General features: G+C 40.7%; 2 protein-coding genes across 2 annotated transcripts in view; one reads left to right on the plus strand and one right to left on the minus strand.

The window, feature by feature from the left end:
- Window positions 1-475: 475 nt before the first annotated feature.
- On the minus strand, window positions 476-3,998 carry hsd17b3 (hydroxysteroid (17-beta) dehydrogenase 3). Its single transcript, XM_076289285.1, has 11 exons — window positions 3,782-3,998; window positions 2,508-2,554; window positions 2,287-2,362; window positions 2,093-2,200; window positions 1,887-1,954; window positions 1,726-1,770; window positions 1,582-1,616; window positions 1,428-1,509; window positions 1,225-1,290; window positions 739-888; window positions 476-583 (listed from the first exon to the last, which is right to left on the minus strand). Exons 1-11 carry the CDS (start codon window positions 3,930-3,932, stop codon window positions 482-484), a joined length of 930 nt encoding a protein of 309 aa, XP_076145400.1. The 5' UTR covers window positions 3,933-3,998; the 3' UTR covers window positions 476-481.
- Window positions 3,999-5,937: 1,939 nt separating this feature from the next.
- Window positions 5,938-24,948, plus strand: part of ipo11 (importin 11) — an 86,181-nt gene continuing 67,170 nt past the window's right edge. The window contains exons 1-8 of the mRNA XM_076289286.1: window positions 5,938-6,030; window positions 8,434-8,578; window positions 8,993-9,093; window positions 9,519-9,591; window positions 10,273-10,476; window positions 16,492-16,624; window positions 18,354-18,412; window positions 22,416-22,464. Of these exons, the coding sequence (XP_076145401.1) occupies window positions 8,441-8,578; window positions 8,993-9,093; window positions 9,519-9,591; window positions 10,273-10,476; window positions 16,492-16,624; window positions 18,354-18,412; window positions 22,416-22,464 (757 nt within the window). The 5' untranslated portion in view covers window positions 5,938-6,030; window positions 8,434-8,440. The remainder of the gene's footprint in view (window positions 6,031-8,433; window positions 8,579-8,992; window positions 9,094-9,518; window positions 9,592-10,272; window positions 10,477-16,491; window positions 16,625-18,353; window positions 18,413-22,415; window positions 22,465-24,948) is intronic.

Here is a 24,948-nt window from a genome sequence, read left to right on the forward strand (position 1 = left end):
TTTGCTTGTACTGGCATATATCAACTTCCTGTTTACATTAAACATGGGCAAATATGCCTTTTTTTCTATTGTCATTGTCTTCAGGACTTCATCTCATGGTAATGTAGACCGACTTTGTGAAAAAGTTGTGCCACTCCTTCTAGCAAACGGGAAAAGGGTTTAAAATGTTTTTAACCTTAATCAAGCAACTGATGTTATTGAACTGGTTAGTAAACTTTAGCTATGTTGTTCAACTACTGTAGCAGTAGCCTACTATTAAAACTGATAGGCCAGTAATCTGTCATCTGTTAATTTTTTTCAGAGCTGTATGTAATTGCAGTGAGGTTGAATAGAGTGTAAGTACAGCTATAGTATATATGGTTTGGATGGGTGATATAAAAGTCGTACATCGTAGGTAATATAAATGCTTCGCAGTGATATGTACAAACATCTGGAGCTGAAAAATGGAGGACTAAACCTCAAACATTTCTCATCTAAATTACTATGTTTTTATCCCAGTTCTTCCTTTAACAAACTCAATCAGCTGTTCTTGCATCTTCTCCGTTTGGAAATACTGAATAGGCGCTGTTTGTATAATCCAGCCCTGTAGGGAAAGAGTTTGGGGGAGGGGGGGGATAGAGAGAGCTCCAACAGATTAGCCTAGAGGCACAGGTGATCTCATAGTAATTAAATGACTTGCACATAATTACAAATAATTAGTTGCAGCACCTGGCTCAGAACTAAAAGCAAATAGGCTACCATTATTGTATGAGCGATGCTCCCAAATGTCTTGTCTCCTGCTTTCAAATAGGCGAGTGATGTCTTCACAAAGTCCTCTGGTGTGTAGGTGATTAGATCTGGTTTTTGGTAGCCAGTCATATTAGTGGATATCCCAAAAGGACACACTGTCTGAAAAATAGCAAGAAATCATATAGTAACAAAATTTCTTCACCATGGTTTTTCCTACTAATATAATAATGCATAATGGTTTTTCCTACTAATATAATAATGCACCATGGTTTTTCCTACTAATATAATAATGCATAATGCAGTCTGGTTATTTGAAATGTAAAACTATGTACAGCAAAGTAAGAATATCTCATTTTCAGTCTTCATTTTCAGTCAATACTAAAATGTTTAAATATAGGCTATAATTAAATATTTCAAATAACAACAGAGTCTGCGTGGAGGCGTAGATGTTCTCAAGCATACTGTTTAGGTTTTTTAAACAATGTTCCCTGTTACCTGTATAATGATTCCTTTTGCTTTGTACTCAGCTTGAAGGCCTTGTGAGAATGTCTCAACACATGCCTGAGAAGTGGTAAGAATTTCATTTTCTTATTTTAGTCCATGATCATTTTGTATCTTTAGTTGTGTGATCATATTTAGATACACTGTATGGACTGGTAAGGTGCATGTTAGTTAGTCTGTTTATACAAATTACTAACTTTTGATGCTGTGTAGAGCGTATATGTGGGAAAGGGGATGGCAGCCATTCCAGAAGACACATTCAAAATGACACCTTTCCCCCTACAAAAATGAGCGTTCGTTAGCTATCACATCAGTTAATTATTAAAACCACAAGTTTATCATGACTTCTACCTTTCCTCCATCCCAGGAAGTACAATTCTGCACATCTGTTTTAAAAAGAAGAGGAAAACAATGTAATTTCAGGTATGGCCTTGGAATTTTCAACCCTCATGCATTTTGGACAAAGTATTTTTCCCGAAAAAAGTATGTGTCTACCTGCATCATCGATTTTGTATTGCAGTTTACCACATCATTAAGTGTCTGGGGAAGAAACACAAATACTTGTGTGTTCATTGTCATGGTCAGTAGAAACACTACATGTGCAGGTTTCTGTGACGGCAAACTCTAGATTTGAAAGTGCTGAGATGCTATCCTACCTGCTCCAGAGTGGTCATATCGAGGAACTTACAGGGGAGGGGTGAGGGCAGCAAGCCAACATTGTTAACTGTTATTTCAAAATGCACATCAGATATGTGTGTTCTGTTCACAGACAATATAACATTTATTTTATTTCATATATTTTTTTATAGAGAAATGCATTTCTTTTGAAAGGTCATTCAGTACTGAAGACACAGTTACATACCTAAAACTCCGATATTCAGGTCTTCTAGGCTTTTCTCAATGGACTCACACACATGGTCTTTGGTAAAATCGACCGCCAAAACTTTAACACGTTTGCCAGTAGCCTTTCCTGGCATTTAAAAACAAAACACTCTGTAAAACCCCAAACTGAACATCTAATTCTCCAATCAGATTAAAACGATGTCCTCTGCTTACCTATTTCTTTTGCAGCATTATTTAGTTTTTCAATACTTCGGCTAACAATAACCACATTCATTCCCCGCTGGGCTAGCTGCATGAATGGAATATAAATAGAGGTCCTCAACATGATGGCTCTAAGACTCTTCATAAATACACCCCCACACACCACTCTCTCTTACAAATAAACAAGTACACACTATTCTGTATGACTCCAACATGCATGGGGGGAATTTTACCTCAAGGGCATATGCTTTGCCGATTCCATCAGACCCTCCAGTGATCACTGAAAAAGAAGATAATGTCCCGTTTGCATAAGTTGTGGAACAGAATTTCAATATCTTACATGGGGTTTATATAAAAGGAGGTAACCACAAGGTATGCTTTTGACTAGATGATCTGTTCCTTGCGATGTCAATGCGACATGGACTTGCATAATCATATGTGCAATCAGTGTCTAATTTCCGAAGGTACTGAAGGTGTTGACCTATCTGACATATCTGATGTCAACCATGGTGGGAAATGGCTGGGTGGACCCTCTTTAGCTTCCTCCATTAATTAACTTTAACACAATGCTCTAGCACATACAGAGCCAGTGGTTGGGTTGAAAGAAAACACGGGAGCCAACTGTACACAAACTGAATTTCTTTATGAAATGCTGCTGTTAAAAGTGTTATGTTGATGCTGTGCTGGTTTGTTTTCCATTTGCATCCCTATAAAAAACAATTCCAGTCTTCTAATTATAATAATTCATGTAATCCAGAAGCCACTAAAATGGTGACCTGGTGTTATTTTGGATTATGACCAAGTCGGTTAGTTTGTCCATGTTGTCAATTATTTTAACAGTAGCATCATATTCCAACAGTCCGATAAGTGTTTGATGGAAAACACAGATGTAAAAAAAAAGCAGGCAGAAAAATGTTTTTTTTAAAGTTTTTTTTATTGGACTTCCTTTTGCACTAAAGATGTTGTAATGATATAACCTACTTGTAAAAATGCAACTCACAATATAAGCAACAAGAATTTAATTAATTTAGCCTTATGAAATCACAAAAACAACAGTAAAGCAGTGCTACCTTGAAGGAAATATTGAAAAGTTTTTTTTTTTTTTTTTTACTTTTATCCGATATTAAGCACTTTTATCTGCCACTAAACAAGAGTCTGATGTGCATTTTTCTATTAGACCCCAATATAAAACAAACTGGTGGGTGTGTACATAGTCATAATAATAATATAATATATAAAGGTATACCCTTATGTGCGAGGTGTATGGAATGAGGTACGTTTTCCTTTCAGCCATCAGAGAAGAATGTTATTCCTTTTGCATGCATGGTATGGTGACCTACTTGAATATGATATTCGCTGGGTGAGATCTCTGTTCTAAAGATTATTCAGAGTACTTTATTGTTTTTAAGTGACCTTTTGTTTATTAAACAAAGCACCGGAGATTTCTTCTCTTTTTTAAAAGGGAGATGTTATCAGACATATTATATAAGGTAAACATCAGACTCACCAGCCCACTCTCCCATGGAAGTGAAAAAATCTCCAGGCAAAGTGTACCAGAATTTTGGAAATAGAACTTTCAGCAGTCTCACGGTTTTGAGAATATAGTAGAAGGCAACGCCTGCCCCAAGCACAGTGAAGACCAACTCAGAAGAGTCCATGATGAAAGTTTGCCTTTAGCATGGAATGAGAGCTGCAATGCTTGTTAATCCTGTTTTTACTGTGGCTGCTGAGCCGGTATCTGATCTGAACAGTCCTCCAAGTGAGCGACAGGCCTCAGGGCCAATCAGAGAAATCCTCCTGGGAAAAAAACAAAGCAATCTTGTGGGCAGTTTTATGTCATGCTCATTTCCTGGGGAGGAGAGAAAGATGGGTTTCTTGAAGGGGGGTGTACACGATAGCCTGAGAGTGAATAGTTGGAAGGAATGGTGTTTTGACTCAATCTGAACACTGTGGGATATGTAGGTAAATAGGGGACTTGAATTCTTTCCCATGTGCAGCAGTAGAATTCATGACTGGGTGAGTTTCACAAAGATGACAACATATTTAAGATGTATGCCACTATTCCCCTAAAGACAAGTTCATACATGCTTGCTTGTCATGCAAGATCAGAGTTGTATAAAGTATCCAAAACCCACACACTGTATAAGTACACACATTTGATCAGTATAAGTAGTATAAGTATATACACTCTTTTGATCCCGTGAGGGAAATTTGGTCTCTGCATTTATCCCAATCTGTGAATTAGTGAAACACACACAGCACACAGTGTACACACAGTGAGGTGAAGCACACACTAATCCCGACACAGTGAGCTGCCTGCATCAACAGCGGCGCTCGAGGAGCAGTGAGGGGTTTGGTGCCTTGCTCAAGGGCACTTCAGCCGTGCTTACTGGTCGGGGTTCGAACCGGCAACCCTCCGGTTACAGGTCCAAAGTGCTAATCAGTAGGCCATGGCTGCTCCCAAAAGACAGAAAAAGACTTAAATCAAAGTAAAAGTAATCTATAAGCATACCACTTAAAAGTAAAAGTATTGTGGTAAAAATTAAGTATTGATCCAAAAAAAGGCAAAAAGTAACTCACAGGCAAACCGACCGTATGGCAGAGTACAGAGCATTATTCACAACGCCGGAGACAGGTTACAAACACACAAGCATCCTAGGCAAGCATGAGAGCAACGAGTCTCTCGTAGACAAAATCTTACCGTTGTTAATAGGACTAAAACAGGTGTTCTTGATGGATTACAAAAAAAGAATAGTGAAAGAGTTGATTCATGATAAGAGAGAAGTTGTTATTACCTCTGACTGTGGTGAACCTCAGAGGTCATAGATAAGAGAAAATCAAAATGACTGACAACAACCCCAGTAATCATTAAACAGCTAACTACTAGAAATTCCCACAGCATCTATTATTTACAGTATTTAAGGCTTGATGGTGTTTTAAGCCCATAAGACTCCCCACTCCATAAACACGCTTTGAAAGCCTAAACAAATTACGCTATTGAAATGAAATGCGAGCAGTTAGAATTTTAATTTAATTCAGCTTCTTACAACAGCCTTAATAGGACGTGGTGTGCATGTGCATTAACTCACTAGGTCACTAGGCCTGTCTTCATTCATTGCTGTGTCCTGTGGTGACATCAGGTCAGAAAATCTTGTATATCTTGAAATATCTACAGTGACATTCTGAATGGAAACTGTGGATTTTGTTTTCATTTGCATATTATTTATTTATTTGTCTACTTTCTACTTAATGCTGCTAATGAAAATGTAGTGAAGTAGTAGTATATTGTAGAAGTATATGTTAATTGGAAAATGTAGTGAAGTAAAAGTAGCCTAAAGTAGGCCTTACAGATACTCCCCATTCCTGTACTGTAGCTTACATCTCTGTGCAAGATATCCCATGAAATTAATAATGGCAAATTGTGTTTTCTCCATTCTGAGAAACACTGTCATTATCCCATAGTGAAAACACTTTTTGGGACAGTAATAAATAAAGGCCTCATAGAAGTTGTAGGCCTACTGTTGAACATGTACTGTTGAATTTCCCTCACGGGATTAAAGAGTATATATACTTATACATACTGTAATGCAGAACCATGTGCAGAACTTATGGGCGGTGTTGAGCAAATCTTTACTACGTCATCAACCTGCGCCATTGGCTGGATGGCGCCATCCTGACAGCGTGTGTGGTATTCAGCCAGCTTGAGTCGACGATAAACATAATTTGATTTTAGTGGAGTATACGTTTTTATTTTCGGTAAGTACAGTTAAGGAACGCCATCATCAAACATCCCTGTAATGTATTTGCTATGTTAGTATGTACGTTAGAGCGTTTCTGAGCGAAGGCCGCCGGTGTGCGTTTGCAGCCCCATCAACGTTGTTTAGTTAGCTAGCAAGCTGGCAGTTTTGCAGTGTTGACATGGCTCCTGCCTAGATGGCCTCTCGGCGTTAGTAGGCGAGCACATTTGTGTTCGTCTTCTTTAACAGACGGGAAGTAATCAAGTCAGCAGTGCCTGCGCAGGATGTACATGGGAGGACAATTTGAGCTCTGATTCTGGCTAGAAAACAGTTAGCCGGCCAGTTAGTTAGTTTGTTAGTTAGCTGGCTGCTGTTATTTTGGTTCATGTTGGTAGCTTATGTTGATTAGCTTGTGGCTGGTTGAAGCTAAAGATAAAGTTGTCATTTCTTATTTGTCTGTTAACTTAGCGTTTAGCAGAGGTGTTTGCTTATTTGTCTGTTAACTTAGCGTTTAGCAGAGGTGATCCTTCGCTTTTGGGGAGTTGAATAACGCCCAAATGGCCTACTAAAGTGTGGTTTCTATTGCCTGAAAAACACAGTGGCTGACACTGTAAAGTCTCCGCTCATCCTCAAGTGTCCAAACCGAAACGTCTGCTCAGCATCTATGGCTTCATTGTTTGGAGTGCCTAGTCACTGAATGTGATGGTGAAATCACATTCTGTCAGTCTTTCCCGAAAATGTCACCGAATTGAATTTGAAAAATTGAAAGAAAAAAAAACAATAGTTTTGTATTCCTAAGCTGTGAAAATGTCAGCCCATCTGAAGAGGGTTGTTCCTCGACCAAAATGAAAGTTTAAACTAGCAAACCCCTGCCTGGGAAAATCCTTCACTCTTCTCACACCCTGTCTTCTCACTAGGGTAAAGTAGGGTCATATATTTGAGCTAATCAATACCAAATACATTTTTGTTTACTAGGTGATTGTTTATTTGGTCACTAGATGATGAACATTTAAATATGTAAATACAACACATTAGCCCATTTGTTTTGGATATTTCATATATGACAAATGAATGCCGCATCTTTGCTTACCATCACTTGTTTGCTTGGCCATCAGAATCACTACCTAGGCCTTATTGGGCCAGGTGGTTAAGTGTAGATTTCAGAAGTGTAGATCCAGTTACAGGGTGCAACTACTTTAACTGCTAATGTGACTGACCAATAGAGAAACCAGTAATTGCAGCCAGTATTCCTAATGAACTAAGCTCTTCACATGCACATTCTAAGTAGACCCAGAGTAAGTAGAGCTATGTTCTGTAGATGCTTCATGACGGACACTTTCCTGACAGGCCTCCAGTAACATTTCAGGGCTTAAATTTCACTGCGGTATTGCGGGTATTGCGCATAATTTGTTCAAGTCCCGCAACTCTAGCCATCATAATGCGAGAAATTCCCGCATACACTTTTACAGCCTGTCTGATGACGTTAATATAATCATGAAGTGGCGTGAAGGCGGTGCTATTGACCGGACGGATCAACTACCGAGTTGAATTGAACATGGCCTCATGCAGACGCAGACACACACACACACACACACGGAGAGAGAGAGAAACACTTTGCGCTTACGCAAATAGGCTACTACGCAACCATGGCAAACTTTTACATCTGGAAAGAGCTCCTTGGTAACTATCCTGCTAGCTCAGGTCACGTCAACACTTGATCCCAGAAAGATTGTCTTCAACTTGTTAGTTTTTTGAACATTAATTTTATCTAATAACATAGAAAACATAATGAATTGCATCCACATATCCTTATGCACTATGCACAACTTTTATTCACTAGCGACTAGCCTAAAACCGTCAGGCTGAAGGGAGGCTAATTACTCTCACGTATTTTCTTAAAGTGACGCACTCAATTACACCTCATCACCAATGTGCACTCAATTAGACCTACACAACACATTAAAGATATGCCTAAGTGTTCAAACGTCAATATGAAGCATTCAAATTACTAAATATGTTTAGCTACTAGTAATTACTAGTAAAATGCTATACATTAAAAAAAATACATTATTAACTAAATACACTCTATATGAATTAACAAATATATGAAATAAAAACATAGCCTATCACATAAGCCATAATTTTCAGTGTGTGTGTGGAGAGAGTCAAGCAGAATCTAGGATGTCCACTGTTGTGAATGATCCCACTAAAGTATATATTACTGATGACGTCAGGGTGTTGGGGGCCCCAAAATCAAACACTTTTTTAAAAAGTATCGAAGAAGTATCGAAATTGCAATCCCCCCCTCCCCCCTAAATTGTGTAAATCCCCCCTACATGAATAACCTAAGGGGGGAATTCCCCCCCATTTTGAAAAATGAATTTTAAGCCCTGGTGCTCATTGATGCCATTTCTTGCCTCAGTTCGCCCATGGACATCCAGAGTGCCAGCTCGGTGGTCCTGCAGACCCTGACCCAGGCCACCAGCCAGGACACGGCCGTGCTGAAGCCTGCCGAGGAGCAGCTACGTCAGTGGGAGACCCACCCCGGCTTCTACTCGGTGCTGCTGGTGAGGAATGACCTGATGATGACTCTGTGCACAGTCTGCTCTGATGATACCATTTCTCTGTGCATTGAATGGAGAGAGAGGAGTAGTTTGCACTCTGAAAGAAATTACTTAACTTACAAAGTCTACAGAAAGGAGTTTTTCCATTTAATTTTGGGAGCAAGAGCAGACGTTTCAGCCGTCCGGCTATTCTCAATGCTCAATGCTCTGTGCATTGAATGCACATAGTCTGCTCTAATTATGCATATTCTCAGTGCGTTGTCTGCTCAGATGACAACATTTGCACTGATCCTTCTTCTTAAGGTTAGATTTGCTTGTTTGGTGAGCCACTCGAAGGAGCAGTGTTATTGTTTTTAGACACAATGGCACTGTTACTGTGTATATACACATATAAATGTTGTTTTCCCTTGCTACAAGAATATCTTCAACAATCACAATCTTGATGTCAACGTGAGATGGCTGGCGGTGCTGTACTTCAAGAACGGCATCGATCGCTACTGGAGGAGAGTGGCACCACAGTGAGTCTTTTTGTCCTCCCTTATCAGGCTCCGATTCTCCCGCTCTCACACGGTGATTACAGCAAAATGAGATCAATATTTGATCATGATCTGCCTTGTTGGCTATAAATGGCGGTGGGGCATGGCCTCTGCATTCGCTACTGTTCTCATGCTGTATTTGTGTGTGTGTACATGTCTTGAGACAGTGTATCGTCCCTGCCAAGTGACTGCAGTGGTTATGCACAAATTGCAAAAATGCAAGAAGTCTGTTGACTCGATGGAAGTTTCTTTTGTTGACAAAAAGGATACACCAGAGGAGTGTGGATATGGGCCGGCTTCCAAAGAGTTAAGCCCCCAAAAGAGCAGTTACTGGTGTGGGTGCTGCCTGTTTGCTGTTTCTGTGACATGCCAAGTCTCACTGCCTTTGTCCGTCTCTGTGCCCACAGTGCTTTGTCCGAAGAAGAGAAGACGTCCCTCCGTGCCGGCCTCGTCACAAACTTCAACGAACCCGTCAACCAGGTGAGAACAGGCCCAAACCTGAAGCACTTCATGTATCTTCAGCACGTATCAAATCCATATGATGGCCCACATCATCTCATCATTATGTTTGTCTCCACTTTTCAAGCAGGTCACTTCTTGACCTGCTTGCCTTCCGTCTGATTGCAGTTGTTTTGATTAATATCCCATCATTAGGAGGTGAAGAGGCTTGTGTTTATCACTTGAGCGCGGAAGTGTTCATTTGCATGCGTGCGGCAGGGTGTCATTTTGATCAATGAGGCTGAGCGGATGCTTGGCATGCAGGCGAGATACTTGACTTGACAGCGGACCGCAAACCCAAACCGACAGCCCACCCTCTTAGCAGGGGCGGAAGCCTAAGCAACACAGGATGGCGCATTAACATTTTTGGAGTGCGGTCCAGTTCCTAATTTCCAAATCGCGCCCAAGGACATGTGTTGCCAATTTTAATGATCTGTGCTGCGTTTTCCTTGGCTTGGTATTAGAAACGGGTGAAAATGAGCTGCCAAAACATTTTCTGAAGTGGATAATTACTGTCTGGAAGGATTGATTAGTTTTCTTTTTCTTTTGGTTCATTTTTTTCCCCCCGTTTTGTGTTTTGCTGGTCTCATGTTCACAATGGCAACAGCAGTGGGAAGCTTTTCGCGCATCGGTTTAATTTTTTGGGATTTATGTTGTTTTCAGATTGCCACCCAGATTGCGGTGCTGATTGCCAAGGTGGCGCGTCTGGACTGTCCGCGGCAGTGGCCCGAGCTCATCCCCATCCTGCTGGAGTCGGTCAAGGTGCAGGACAGCCTGCAGCAGCACCGCGCCCTGCTCACCTTCTACCACGTTACCAAGACCCTGGCCTCCAAACGCCTCGCCACCGACAGGAGGCTCTTTCAGGACGTGAGTAGATCTCTCTCTTTCTCTCTCTCTCTCTCTCTCTCTCTCTTTCTTTCTTTCTTTCTTTCTTTCTTTCTTTCTCTCTCTTTCTTTCTTTCTTTCTTTCTTTCTTTCTTTCTTTCTTTCTCTCTCTTTCTTTCTTTCTTTCTTTCTTTCTCTCTCTCTCTCTCTCTCTCTCTCTCTCTCTCTCTCTCTATATAACTCACTCACTCACTCACTCACTCACTCTCTATCTCATATCTCTCTCACTCTCTCTCCCTCTATATATCATCACTCTCTCTCTCACTCCCTCGTCTGCCTCATATCTCTCTCTGTGCCCATTTTAGGCCCTTGTGTGACTCAGGGCTGAAATTGTGAGATTGTCCTGCTTACCCAGTCATAGATTTTCAAGATGTTAAGAAACACAACATTTTCATAAGGGAATATAAATAATGTGCATTAATGACGCAAGTCTGAAGGCTTCAATGAATTCCAATGCGTTGTACATACGCACATGCAGCATGTTGTCTGTGTGATGCTGTAAGTTTGAGCTGCGCTAATTAGATATTTTATGTAGATGTGTGGGTTGAATTCACAGTGCCATTTTTCTGCAGTTTTCCTTTGTTCTCTGCAGGGTTGACTGTGGTTTTCTGTGCACCTAAATTGCTATGGGCTTGACTATTTGCTGTCACACTCTCTTCTGATATAGGGCTCATGAGGAATGACATTATAGATATTCAATGCGCTCTGTAGTGCTCTGAGTGGAAGGCACTCTCAATCTGCAATTCCCAACTGATTTGGCTGGTCGAAATTGCCTTTCTTCTTCCTGATTAAGTGTACTGATGTACGAGACCACAAGAAATCAGGAAGACTCCCTGTGACCGCAGCATTGCCATTTAACTTGGGATGGAGGGAGGAAATGAACTTCCTCCGACACTCTCTCAAAATGGAGTCTGAATGCAGGTGTACATTTCTCAGGGCCAAGAGGCAATAAGAAATGCGAGGCCTGGTGGGTGTCTGTCAGTAGCTCAGATTGAGAGCTGAAGCGTTCATCAGCGTCTGTACATTGGCAGGGCCGTGCGTGGAGTGCGGCTCGTGAGGCGAATGCACAGGCGAGCCGTCCTTTCTGAAGGCCTGGTGTCTCTTCAGTGAGTGGAAGTGAAAGCTATGAGACGCTGGTGGAATAGACCCCCCTGATTAATTTATTTATCTCAGAGGCCTGCTCTGAAACCTCTAATCCTGCCCCTGAATTGTGCTATGGAGGAACTCTACTCAAAATATGTGTTTTTTGTGCTTTTTGCTATTTTGGGGTTTTCTGGTGTAAAATTGGACTGGGCCGAAGGAGCTGTCACACTGATCCCCCAAAATTCACACATAAGCTTGTGCCTGCAGTGTGGCCATTAAATGTCTTTGAACATGATTTGCATCAGTCTTAACTGGTTACAGTATATGTCAATGCCTGTCATGGCCTTAACTGGTCAGGTGCCTTTTCCTGGTAGCTTAGCCAATTAGCTACTCTTCTGACTGTATTTGTGTTGATTACTAGATTTTAAGTCATTTTAACTGACATAAGGGTAGGTCACATAGGATAGTTTTGGACATTTATGATAGTAGAGGGGAAGCCAAAATATAAAGAGCATATTTGTATTTTGTTTTTAGACATTGCAGTCAAAGCTGTTTGACTAGCAGAGCGAGAGCCTACTATCATTGATTCTTCTTGGTTGGCTTTTTTTTGGTTTCTGAATCTGTTCAATGGTTGTTAGTCACTTTAGCTTGCATGTGTTGGTTAGCGAGCTATTCTAGAAAGTAGACGGCTTGTAGAAAAAAAGTGCTAATGCATAAATACAACTGCACAAATGAATTACTCTACATGGTGGAGATTACTGGTGAAGTCGGTGGCCAATGTCAATTTGAAAGCATCCTAATTTATGTGTTATTGTCGAGTGATGTGTTCCAGACTCAAATGAATGAGTGAACGTGTGTTGTGTTGGACTTCTGCTACAAGTGTTGTCAGGCAGCACAATGACAAATTGAAAGCTAGGAATGAGTCCGTTCAGGGTCGCTTTCAGACAACGGATGCAAATCAGTAAGCTTTGTTTGTTAGATTATTGAACATTAGTAAACCCATTTGTAGCAAAATTTTTGAAATTAAATTATTACCATCATCCTCATGATGTGCTGTAGCCACTTGGCCCTTTGAAATAGGAAGTAGTCTAACTTTGTTGATGGCTTTTGCAATCTTGGATGCAGCAGCATGTGACAAGAACATTTGAAAATTGGGCAAAATGTAGTTGTGTGTGTGTTTAGTGTTGAACCACACCTGTGGGTTGAAAACAGTATTGTGTTTTCAGAACTTTGTACTTTTTATGCCATTCCCTGTGCTGAGGAGGCCAAGCTGAGTTTACGTAGGGAACCAGACAGACTTGCGCGTGGCAAAACGTGAAGTTCTGCGGTTATTGTAACTCATTGTTCATCTCCACAGTCCCCTAGAGCAGTGTTTCCAAGCTTTTTTCCTCACGCCACACTGTTTGCTATGAGAAAATCTCACTGTTTTGACACGTTGGGAAGTTATGTGTGAACCCATAGCTCCAGTGTTATTGTAGCCTAATGTCTGTCTATTATTATAATAATAATAATAATAATAATAATAATAATACATTTTAATTATAAAGCGCCTCTCAAGACACCCAAGGCTGCTTCACAAAAATACAGACAATTTACAAACAAAATACCCAGTCGCCAGACAGAGCGCCATACTCGCACAGCATTCCTTTAGGCACAGACATCAAGGCATAGACATCAAATAAATGAAAAAACAAATGACACGATGAAAAGATGGTGGACTGCGCAGATTAAATACAGTTTGATTTAGAAGCAAGTTTCAAGTCTCTGGGCAAATTGTTAATGATTATTAAGGGCAAAAAAACCTTCAATATGGATATTTTCCCTGCAGCACATCTGTGCAGCCCTCACTACCCTAGAGCATCCATGTATCCCCTATGCAGGTACCAGAGTCAGCCTGTAGGTGTCGCTGTTTAGCTGTCAATAGCTGTGATTTCAGAAAGGCAGCGGAATCACCAAGGAGACCGTTTCCTACAGAGTCAGAGCCTTAATGAAACCCAAAGGGGACCTCGGCTGGATTGGAACACTTTTTTCCAAAGTGACCTTAACATTCAAGCTACACTGCAGAGGAGACTTAGGTGATAGATAACACTACAACAATAAATACTACTACCAGAGGATATAGTGCATAAGTTCAAGTACAAGAACTTATGCAACAATTAGCTTCCATTATAATCAATGGAAGTAGCTACACCAGACGTGACAGTGGGGTGTATGTTCGAAAAAAATAGACCATTCATCTAAAATGGATTTTACGCGTCGCGAATGGAACGCTTCAGTTACGCGCCTGGTGTAGCTCATACCTGAGAATCTGGAATACTGAGGGTAGAACATTGCTAACAGTGCTGTCACTGAACTTTGCAGGTCGCAATGGTTATTTGTTTTCTGTCGTTTTTGGATTGTTTTAATCCGGTATTGTTAGGGATATTTTATGTATTTGAAAGGGGGTTTAATTTTGTGGCCACTTTCATTTGACTATTCATGACGCATTGTCACATCTAACACTTTTCAAACACAAACCACTACCCACATTTCAAACACAATTTTGGGGGAGATAATTGTAATCATTTGTGAAATCTGATCATCTCAGATTTATAGCACTATTATATATCACTTTTATGGTTATTGCTTTTCCTCTGCACCAGATTCAGCCCTCTCCCTTAGCAATCTAGTAAGACAGGAAGCACTAGTAAACAGAGCTATATTCAGTCTACTACTTTATTATTACACTGAAGTCTCCATTTGCACTGTAGCTTGAGTGTCAGTCCATTTGTAAGTTACTTTGGATGACCGCTTCAGTTAAATGAATAAACAAAAAAATGGAAAACTCTGTCTAACAAAGTAGACGACAGTGAACGCTGACATGGCAACACATGTAATGTGAATCCCATTTGTGTTTTGGATTAGGTGTGGTTATTAATGAGTTGTGCCAAGATTATCAAGAGTATCAAATGCTGTCCCCGTGCCCACAGCTGCTTGAGATTCACCACATCTTCCTTGTTAGCAACTCAAGACGGCGCCCTCTCTCGCTCTCTCTCTAAGTGGGTCTGAGGCGTATAAGAGATTTAAGTTTGCAGGCGGTTTGTGCAGGTGCTCACAGAGCTGACTCTTATTGCCTGCAAGTCAGTGGGGACACTTTTAATGCTTGGTTCTTTTGATAAGAAACAGAAGGCTTCAGGCTGTTTATGTCTTTGATCGCTAAGACGTTCCCCTCAGTAGGAATAACACGCATTTGATCTTTAATCATTAGTTGGATTCACACTGCCAGCTCAGGATGCTGAGGAGGCTGAGTCACCTATAGCCTTGTCCTCTCTACTTCGCTTACTTTGCTTACTTCACTTACTTCATTGAATTTTTCTTTAGTCAATTAGTATGGATTGTGAACCTTCTGAAATTGAATTACTACCCCCAAATGACATTTACATGTTGTGATGTTTGCATCTTTAGTGTATTATATTTAGTATTAGGTTATTTACTCCCTCCCCGCTTGATATTTGTCACTCTGCAGGTATGTTTGGCCTTGTTTGAATAGAGCCTAAATCAGCGGAAGACGCTTCCCCCATAATTTTGGATAATTAGCTAGGCCAGTGGAGACTTCCAAATGTCGGTGATATGACTGATGATGATCTCCCCCCTTCTTAATGAATGTTTTCTGAACTTTCAGCCTCAGTTAAATGTTGTTTAGCCTCCTTTTAGCCTCCTGTGGGCAGAGGTGGGCTAATAGGACTAAGCACATTATGTAGAACTGCCTATCTCTGCACTTAGCATGAAAGCATGGGATTTACCTTGAGAAACAGCCAACAGCATCACAGTAATGGCTGAGTAGAATGTGCGTCAGCTACGTTGCTGTAGGAGGCTTAATGCTAGTGCTAATGCTAATGCTATTTATTCCCAGTCCAAGGACAACAGCAACACTTTGTGTGTGTGAGAGTGAGTGTGTGCGTGCGTATGTGTTTCTTGTTTTCGGTTTTAAAAATGCTGCTTGATGTGAAAAGCAACTGTGGCAGGTTGAATTAATCAAATGAAACAGGTTGCTTTCTCCATCAGGGTAGTGTTGGGGGTGGGGGCCGGGGAGTGAAGAAACGCTCAATTTCTCTGTGCCATCATCCATCTGCAAACATTGCAGTTCAAACTGCCCCTTTGCACATCGCACTTGAGACTTGTTTGATGTCAGAAGTTAGAATGTGTGATCAAAAACAATTTAGTGCCATTTGCTATGGAAACTTTGAGTGTAGGGTTATGTTGCCAGTTATCTGGCTGATTTGCACTTTTGACACTGATGACAGAGATTGAGACTGGGCTGTTATCGCTTATTTCCAAAATGAAATTCAGACACTTCATTTGATGCTGTAGAAAAACTTTTGAAACACTGAAGTAAAAGCAAACAGCATATAAATGGGGCTCGTTTTCTCTTCCTGCTAGAGGCAGTGAAGAGGAATTTGGTCAATTTAGACTGTCAATCTTGTTTCAGGCATTGAGAAACTTCATCAGGCTGTATAATTTCAGCTGGAGGGGGCTTGTTGGGCCACCTTCTAATCTCTCCCGATGCTTGAGTCAGATCTATATTTTCTCTTCATTTTGTTTGGGAGCAGTTCATAACAATGATTTATTAACTTGCTGTGGTGGCAGATGTACATAGTCTATTGTGACTCAGACTTTATTGACAAACAAAGGAAAAAAAACAACAATCCTGAAATGCATGCGCTGTCTGTTATGTTTATTTCTCTTGAACAGATATTTTTGTTGATTTTTTTTTTTTGTCCAATTATTTGAACATATCTTTGTGTCGTGTTTTTGGAAACTATTTTCAATAGGAAAATGACTGCATAAAAAATGTTTATTGGAGAAGAGAAAATGTTTGTTATTTTTCACTCTAACCTTGCTGTTTGAGTTATGGGTTTGTTTTTGCTGTTGCAGTTGGCTGCTGGAATTTACAGCTTTGCCTGCTCCTTGTGGAACCACCACACTGACACCTTCCTGCAGCAGGTCTACGCCGGGGACCAGGGGTCCGCACTCAGCTCCCTGGAGCGAACACTGCTGTCTCTTAAAGGTGTGTACACACACACACACACACACACACATATATATTTAACGCCAAGGTACACTTGTGTTTGCTATCCAGTATGACGCAGCCTGGAGAAAGCATGATACAAGATGCATACACTTGTATGTATTACAGCACGGAGAGACATGGGAGTATTCCAAGTGGTAAAAAGGTGTCGGCCTATCACAGCTGAATTGCATTGCCAGCACCTCAGTCTGAAGGCCTGTGCATTTGCTAGCTAGCTACCCAACCTCGTTTGTAGAGGTCTAAATAGGCTTGGAGCGGCAGAAGAAAGTGCTAGTGATGAAGCTTGTGCCTAGAGATGCATCTGAAGAGTTTGCTTTCAAAACGCTATATCCTTCTATTTTCTTGAATATTTTTTTTGTTTTCCAGGTAATTTCAGTGGCTCTGTAATTGGGTTATTGCTATTTCATTTATTTTTACTCAATAAAAACAACACAACTACAAAATTATTGATATTACCTGAGATACACAATGAAATAACATGATTTATTAATGTTTTTAAAAATGGATATATGGCGTTTTGGAACTAAACTTCAAACTCTTCATCTGTAACAGCAAACGAGCAAACTTTAAAGACATCTTCATTGCTTGAGGCCACACTTTTGGTACTTGAATACTATACACTTCCACTCCCTTATTCACCCAAATTAATGCACGCACGCACTCAAAGGAAAGGCACATGAGCATCTCTCACTTATTATTCTCTCTGTTCCTGTTTCTCACCAAAGTTCACGAATAAGCAGTGCATCAACACTGGGCTCTCACACATGCGCACACACACACACACACACACACACATGACACACACACAATCTCTGTCTCCATCCTCTCCCACTGTCTCAGCCCCACCCCCCTCACATTGTTATCTACACACGTGTGTGTGTGTGTGTGTGTGCGTGTGTTTGTGCGCGTGTTCACGTGTGTGTGTGTGCGCGCGTGTGTGTGTGTGCGCGCGAGTGTGTGTGTGCGCGTGTGTGTGCGCACTGCACGCATGAACATTGATGTGGCACTCATTCTCTTCTCTCTCTCCTCACTCGGTCCTCCCGGCGTAGATGTCTGCAGAATTCTACACAATTCTCATTACTCCGTCTCTCTCTGTATCACTTTCTCCTTCCCCCTGTCTATTTCACACACACACTCCCCCTCCCCGCACACACACACGCACACACACACAGTAACACATGACCTGACTTATCTTTCACACACATCTCTCATATATGACAAAGAAAAAAAAAGTATTTTTCTCCATCTGTTTTTTTCTCTCCAACATATCTCTTTCTCCTTCCTATCTGTTTCTCAAACACACACACACACACACACACACACAGATGAAAAACACATGACCTGACTCACTAAAGAGTCATTGGTCATTATTATTCACTTGTTTCTTTTGATGGGAAAAAACATTCATCATCTGTTGCATTTCCAGTTAACGTCAACATGAATGACAGGAAGGCACTCTTTCAGTCCGTGCAGACTGTGTCTGCAGACATGATTATGTTTCAGATCCTGATGGCTGACAATTCTGAACAAGCCTTCAAAACCCGATTCCCTTAATCACTATTGATACCGCCAGTCAGTTCTCCCGTTGTGTTTCGCAGCGTAATGATACACTGTGTGTGTTTGTCTCGAGGGAACCACAAGTAGGGCCCTGTAACTGATGCCTGTGCCCCGCCCCACCCCCACCCCCACCCCCTCCTCCCCCATGCAGTGCTGAGGAAACTGACGGTTCATGGATTTATCGAGCCCCAACAGAACATGGAGGTGATGGTAAGTGCAAGCACAACAGTCATTAAGAACAAATGCATCCCTGACAGCCAGCCTCCAGCGACTCCGTTAGGTGAGAGGATTTTAAGCCTCCTGAACCAGAGGTGTAAATGACGGGAAAAGATCAGCCTTTTGCGCAATCTGCGAGTCTCTCTAATGGGCCAGCTGCCCACACAAGGTCATCTGATAAAGTCCATGTGTGGACGGTGGATAAAGAAATAAGGGAATAAGGGGAAGAGATTGAATGCAAACCAAATTGGCCCTCTGGCTTGCGAAGAGATATTAATGAAGGCTTCAGTTCAGTACAATCTGCAGAGTTCCCACAGACAGTCTCCTTGCGCTGTCAAGACACTGGTGCCTATCTGCCTGCAGGCATGGATGGACGCGCTTTTAAAAAGCTGTTATGGGCAGCAGACCCAGATTTGGGACAGTGGACAGTTTCCGAGGGAAAGTGCTGCACAGGCACTGACAATCTATCATTTAGTATTGTCACGAGGTCCAAAAAGTTCTGCTTCAAAAAATTCCCGAAAATGTGTCATTAATTGCCTCCATCCCAAACCAGTGGGCAGTTAAATTTGAATTCACAATTCAAAGCAACGTAGCAGTTTGATTTTTCTTTTTTTTCATGACTTGGCCCCTAGAAGGAGAATGATGACTGACATGCTTTTACAGCCAAGGTTAGAATGGCAAGGGTAATGACTGTTCAATACAGGTTTTCCTCTGAAGATTTCTGCTGGCACCTGATTGACAGCTGTGTTATTTCTTTATTTCATTGGAGTCATGCCAGCACTGAAATAATGAGTGATAAGTCATTTAATTAGCATGTTATGTAGTGCTGCAGCGATTAGTCGACTTAGTCGACCTAATCGACCATGAAAATTAGTCGACGGCAATTTTTTTAGTCGAAGAGTCGTTTTACTATTTATTTTTGGTCTCACACGGCTGTAATGTTATATTAACTCTATGTTATTAACTCTTGAAAAGTACAATGACTGTCTTTGGATGTTAAACAGGCTACTAAGACTTTGGCATGTTTTAAACCCCACTATGCACGCAAGTGTTAACGCCAGCAGCAAAGCTGCGTGCCTGCCTGCTTTCAGCGCAATTAATTATTAGGCAGAGCTAAGTGGGGGGAGCTAAGCTAGTAGGTTACGCTAGTCCAGACTCTGACTAATATAGTAGCCAATTGTGGAAATTGAAATAAATGAAGTGAAGTGTCTCACGTTGACAACGCAACGGCGTGTCATTACTGTAATTCATTCATACAAAAAAACGTTAAACCGAACATGCCGCCGCCCATGATATCAACAATCAAGGTGCGCGTCATTTCCCATGGTCAATAAGTCACGACGCATATTTTTTTAGCGTTCAAGCCAACTGATAAAGTGAAGTAACCTATGTGGTAAGACGCGCAAAGTGCCTGTAGCCTACTTGTTTTGAACATGCTGATGTTAGGCTCATTTGCAAAGTCCTCAACTCCTGTCGCCTTTCAAAGTCCAGCGTTTCTCAAACTATGGGCCGCGCGGACCAGCACCGGCCGTAACGTGGACATTGCTGGTCCGGAGCCGCGGAGTGAAATTATTCCCGGGGCTTCGTCTGATAATTTGCTGCGCAATTGATCAAGGAACCGCGGACCGACAGAAAAAGAAAACAAACTTTTCTGCAATCAGTATGAATTACTTGCTAATTTGGTGTCATCAAACATAGAGGCATACAATTAAATGGTGGTATGAGCGTTCATTCAATGCGCGAGAGAAACTGAAACCACTTGATAACGTTGGTAGCAAATCTCCAATTCAACCTATTGGAAAGCTATTTAATTATGAAACTACATTTAATAGAACAATGTGGATTTATGCAACTTCTATAAAAACAGAGCACAGACTATAATACACTATCTAGAGTATTGTATAGTCAAATTTGAATAACGTGGCCAAAAGCTTGTGGCATAATTAAATATGTAAATATTCTTTCCATTTGCCTACCGGTATATGATGCTTGCATGAGGGAAACATCCCAAAACGATGACACCCATATAATTGCTGTTGTTTTGAGAAGTATTTATCATGCAACCATGCAAAAGCAATGGAACTATTCTAATTATATTTTACATTAGTAAAGCAGTCCTCTGATGTGCATGTTTTCAAACTTTTTGTGAACAATGTTAGCACTTTAAACACTGGCTGCTTTGAAGTGCATGTATAACAATATAGCATAACAATAATAATTGTGATGTGATATAATGATAATTTGATGGGGGGTGGGTTCATGTAGGTGGGCCCTATGACCCCAAAGTATGCCATGACCGGGCCTCAGGTCAAAGACGTTGTCTATGTCGATGGCAACACTGGCATACAAATAAAGTCTATCAAAGGTCTGACATTACTAATCGAAAAATTAGTCAAAGGTTAGTCGTTCGAAAATTAGTCGTTAGTGGCAGCACTAATGTTATGTGACCACCACCATTCCATCTCAATTTTGTGTTTTATCAGGTATGTACATACAAGATTATTCATCAGCATATTATATTGGTTCAGATGTGTCTGTCTATAATAGTTGGAAATACAAGGACCATGCCTGGAAAATGACTAATCATCTAATTATAAAACCTAATGTTGGCTTACCTTGATGGACTTAATCCAGTCCGACTTGTTGCCAGGCCTTACCTCTCTTTGCAAATAAAACATGGAGAGAATAAAAGCTCTTTGATTAACTGTATGTCTATAAGCATGTTTATTAGAAATATTTGTTCAGTATTTTAATTGAATTCAGCCTACAGTCAGTTGGCAATGGTTGTGTTAGTTTAGCGTTGGATAAGGAAGGAGGGACAGTTGCAACTAGACATACTGCTTAATGCTACTTCTTGCTAATGGCAAATGGAAGGATTGCTGTTGGTGCATACCGGTAATACCAAAAAACTAACACTACCAACTGTTATAATACTACCAACAAGATCAAGTAGAATTGATAATTGTTAAAAATGTTGCCCTCCAGATAGAATTTGTCGCAGGACAAATAGGTTGGTAGTATTTCTGAGATTGATTTTCCTTAATATCTATATGATTGCCAGTATGAGGGTTCTTAAAGTCTTTAGTCGTAAAAAGGTTTTTAGAAGTTTTAAATTTATCTTTTTATAGGTTTATCAGCGAAGCACTAGATTTTAGCGTTGACTTTATTCACTAGGTGGCACTTCTCTGTAAATGAGTCTCAATAAGGTTACCATGATGTGTCTCTTACAGGCCAACTTATAAAAATATAATTTTGTCTCAGTGGTTGTTGATGATTGTGGCCTACCTGACTTCTTTAATGTGTACCGTTGCACTGGCGTCCAAGATCTCGTCATCTTTATAGGAGTTTGTTTTGTTTGGATGATGTATTGTGTAATACATTTGTCTGGATAAGGTTATAAGGCTAACAACAACATTGATTAATAACATTGATTCAATGCAGTCTCTATGCCTGTAGACCCCCACCGCCACCAACCCTCTGTCTGGACCAATGGAGCTACAAAGTTATCATTAGCATCACCAAAAAAATGTAGCATCAATTCCAACATGCTAAAGACTGCCCTGAGACACCCGACTGCACCCCATAGCCCCACCTTAATCCTCATTTGCCTCATTACATCCCAGAAATCAAATTGAAGTCCTCCCCAGTTGGTTGCTGACGTATGACACATCTGGTGATTAGCATGAATGCGTGGCAGTCATTTAAATCCATTTGATCGATAGTTAACCAAGCGCTCGCCCTACTTGATGTTTATGCTCGTGCTGTTTGTCTCACTGCTTTGTGCAGAAGTGTGAGCGAACAGGGGTGATGGATGTTAATGAGGACATTTGTCTTTAAACTGGCATTCTTGCATTTGTTTAACTTTTATCACACCCGGTTGTGTTGTCTATTTTTTTCCTTTGAAAGACATAACAATGAAAGATGCTTCTACTGCTGTGAAGTTAGTGAGCGATGAGGCAACTGATCTGTTCTCCTTTTTCTTTATTCCCCCCTCCAGGGCTTTTTGAACTCTGTGTTTGAGAGACTAAAGCAGTTTCTGGAGTGCTGTAAGTATCTATACTACTTAACTTATGGTAGAAATGTAAATGTATCTCTATTTTTCCCTCCCAGTGTTTGGTTTTTTTGTGAGGAGACAGGGTGTATAGATCTATATTAAGCGTTTCATATTCCGAAAGGTTCCACATAAAGCACACATTAAGTGTGACTGGTGCAACTCTTATTCTGAAGAGGGTTGAGTGTATATTTTGTGTGTTTGTTTCTTTGCTTATGATTCATACTGTTTGACTTGTGTTTGGCTTTCATTGACCCTTTTAATGGAGTTTTGTTTATCTCTTTACTCTAATGGCCTATCTGTTTTTGATGGCCCTGAGTAATGTCAGTTGCTTCCCCCTACAAAGAGTTAGAGAGCCAGTGAAGCGTAGCCAAGGCTTTTGGAAATGACTGGAAAAAAAAGTTTTAAATTCAACTTAAACTTTTTCAAGGCATAATTAGATTTGGCCATGGTCCTCGAAAAAAATCAATCATGCTGAATAGCTTCTGCTTAAATGGTCATGTGAATAAGGAAGAGTCTAACTGGTGCCAACCCCTTGTCTTTGGAAATTGTGTTGCCAGCATAATCGTAATTTGTGCAATGTTGTCAGTGTCTCACTTTTCTGTGAACAAACCAGAGTTGAAGTTTTGTTGAAGTCACTGTTGCTGAGTCTCCATGGCTGTAGACTGACTGTGTTTTTTTGTATTAAGATATTATGATACAACTGGCAACCTAGCCTTGCCATGCCCACCTAGATCTCCTTTAAGGGAGACATAGTCTGGAACACCATAATTCACTAACGTTTCCTTCAGACTCCAAAAAGGGTTGGCCAATAGTGACGCTCTTGAGCTCTTTGAGGGTCTTGTAAACTCATTTTTTTGTATCCACAACAATTGGCAACAATGATTATTTTGTCTGCAAATACAATACTTTATTAATGTTGAGCCAATGTTTGAGGCCTCTGCAACAAATGCACATGAGGATATTAAGGATAAATTAAGGTTATTGTAATTTTTGGTAATGTTTAGTTTAGTCATTTTGTGTATAAAGTGGCATTTTTATTCTACATAAATACACTTACCGGTACTTAGTTACATTGTATACCAATGCGTTTTCATTCCTGTCCCTGAGGCAAAACAATGGTTATGAGTCTATTTATTTATCTATGGTACAACATTGGCACTTTGTACACTAAATGACCATACACTGAGGTACTTTCACATACATTTTCATGTGCCTACTCGCTACTCCACATACCATTCTAATGATCTTATGAAAATGACACAAAACACAACCTCCCCTTGTTTAATCCTTAAACTTTTCAAGCCCATTATATGTAAGGAGCTTAAATATTTGTACAATATTAACAAAATATAGTATATAAAGAAAACAATAATGATTTATACCAAATGTGTACAATAATACGTTTATACTACCCTTAATGTCACTCTTCTTGCACTTAATGATCGGTGTCAGGAGCGAGACCAACATTCCCTCTCCTCTGGCTCCAACCATTTGCAACCAGCATCGGCTCTATACTCCTGGCATCTATCCTGTGCTGCCAAGAAAATAGTTTCCAACAGAGAAGTTAAGAGAAATATTTCCAACAGAGAAACCCCCCCCTGGCTCTGAAATGTTGATACATCTGCCGGCTTTATAATCTTGCGGTGGTTTCAGTTGTATTCAGCGTGCCTCACAGTACATCTTCAAATATTTAGCATCACATTGGGCTGCAGTGAACACAACATACTTGTAAGAAAAGGAAATGGATTTTTTTTGGTTTCTGGTTTTTTTGGGGGGGTTCTTGCTTCACATATTAACACATTAACACATCCCCCCCCCCCCCCCAAAAAAAAAAAAAAAAAAAAAAAAAAACGAGGGACGTGAGGCGTTTGCTCCATGGAGGCGTTTGCCACCTCTGTCATGTAGGAGCAGACTGTGCCACTCTAGGCTGCCCGTGATTGCTTCCCAGCCATCTGGCTGCGGATATTAACTCGAGCACCAGCCATTATCAGCTGCTGCCAGGTGTGAATAAACTCACTCACTAACGTGAACCACTCATCCGGAATGACCTTGTAATAATTCTATTCCTGCGCCGCTGATTACATGACTCCTTTTTGACCATTTTTCCACCACTTTCTTCGATCCAAATAATCCTATATGTCGGCTGCTCAGACATGCAGGCTTTTTCAGTCTCTCATGTGTGTAATCAGCATGCATGTAAGAATTTTGCGAATCTGGTGCCTCTTTTGAGATAAGGAAATGGTGTAAGCCATATGCAATGCATCACAAGATATTGTGGACCTTGGTTGAACAGGTAAAATATTATTCAGTCAAATTCCAATCTTGTTTTTATAGAGACTGCCAGCAGTGAATTTTGGCTCCGGGCACTTTACGGAACCCAAGGCCTGAACTCAACTCCATTCAAAGGCAGTGAACAGTCCACATAACAAGTCTTTTCCGTACTCTGTGTCAGTCATTGCTGTGTGTGTTTATATAT

Source organism: Alosa pseudoharengus, unplaced genomic scaffold (assembly GCF_046254945.1).
Source record: "Alosa pseudoharengus isolate Yale_2024_CS ecotype anadromous, Long Island Sound unplaced genomic scaffold, YU_APseudo_1.1 YU_APseudo_1.1_scf_17, whole genome shotgun sequence".
NCBI lineage: Eukaryota > Metazoa > Chordata > Actinopteri > Clupeiformes > Clupeidae > Alosa > Alosa pseudoharengus.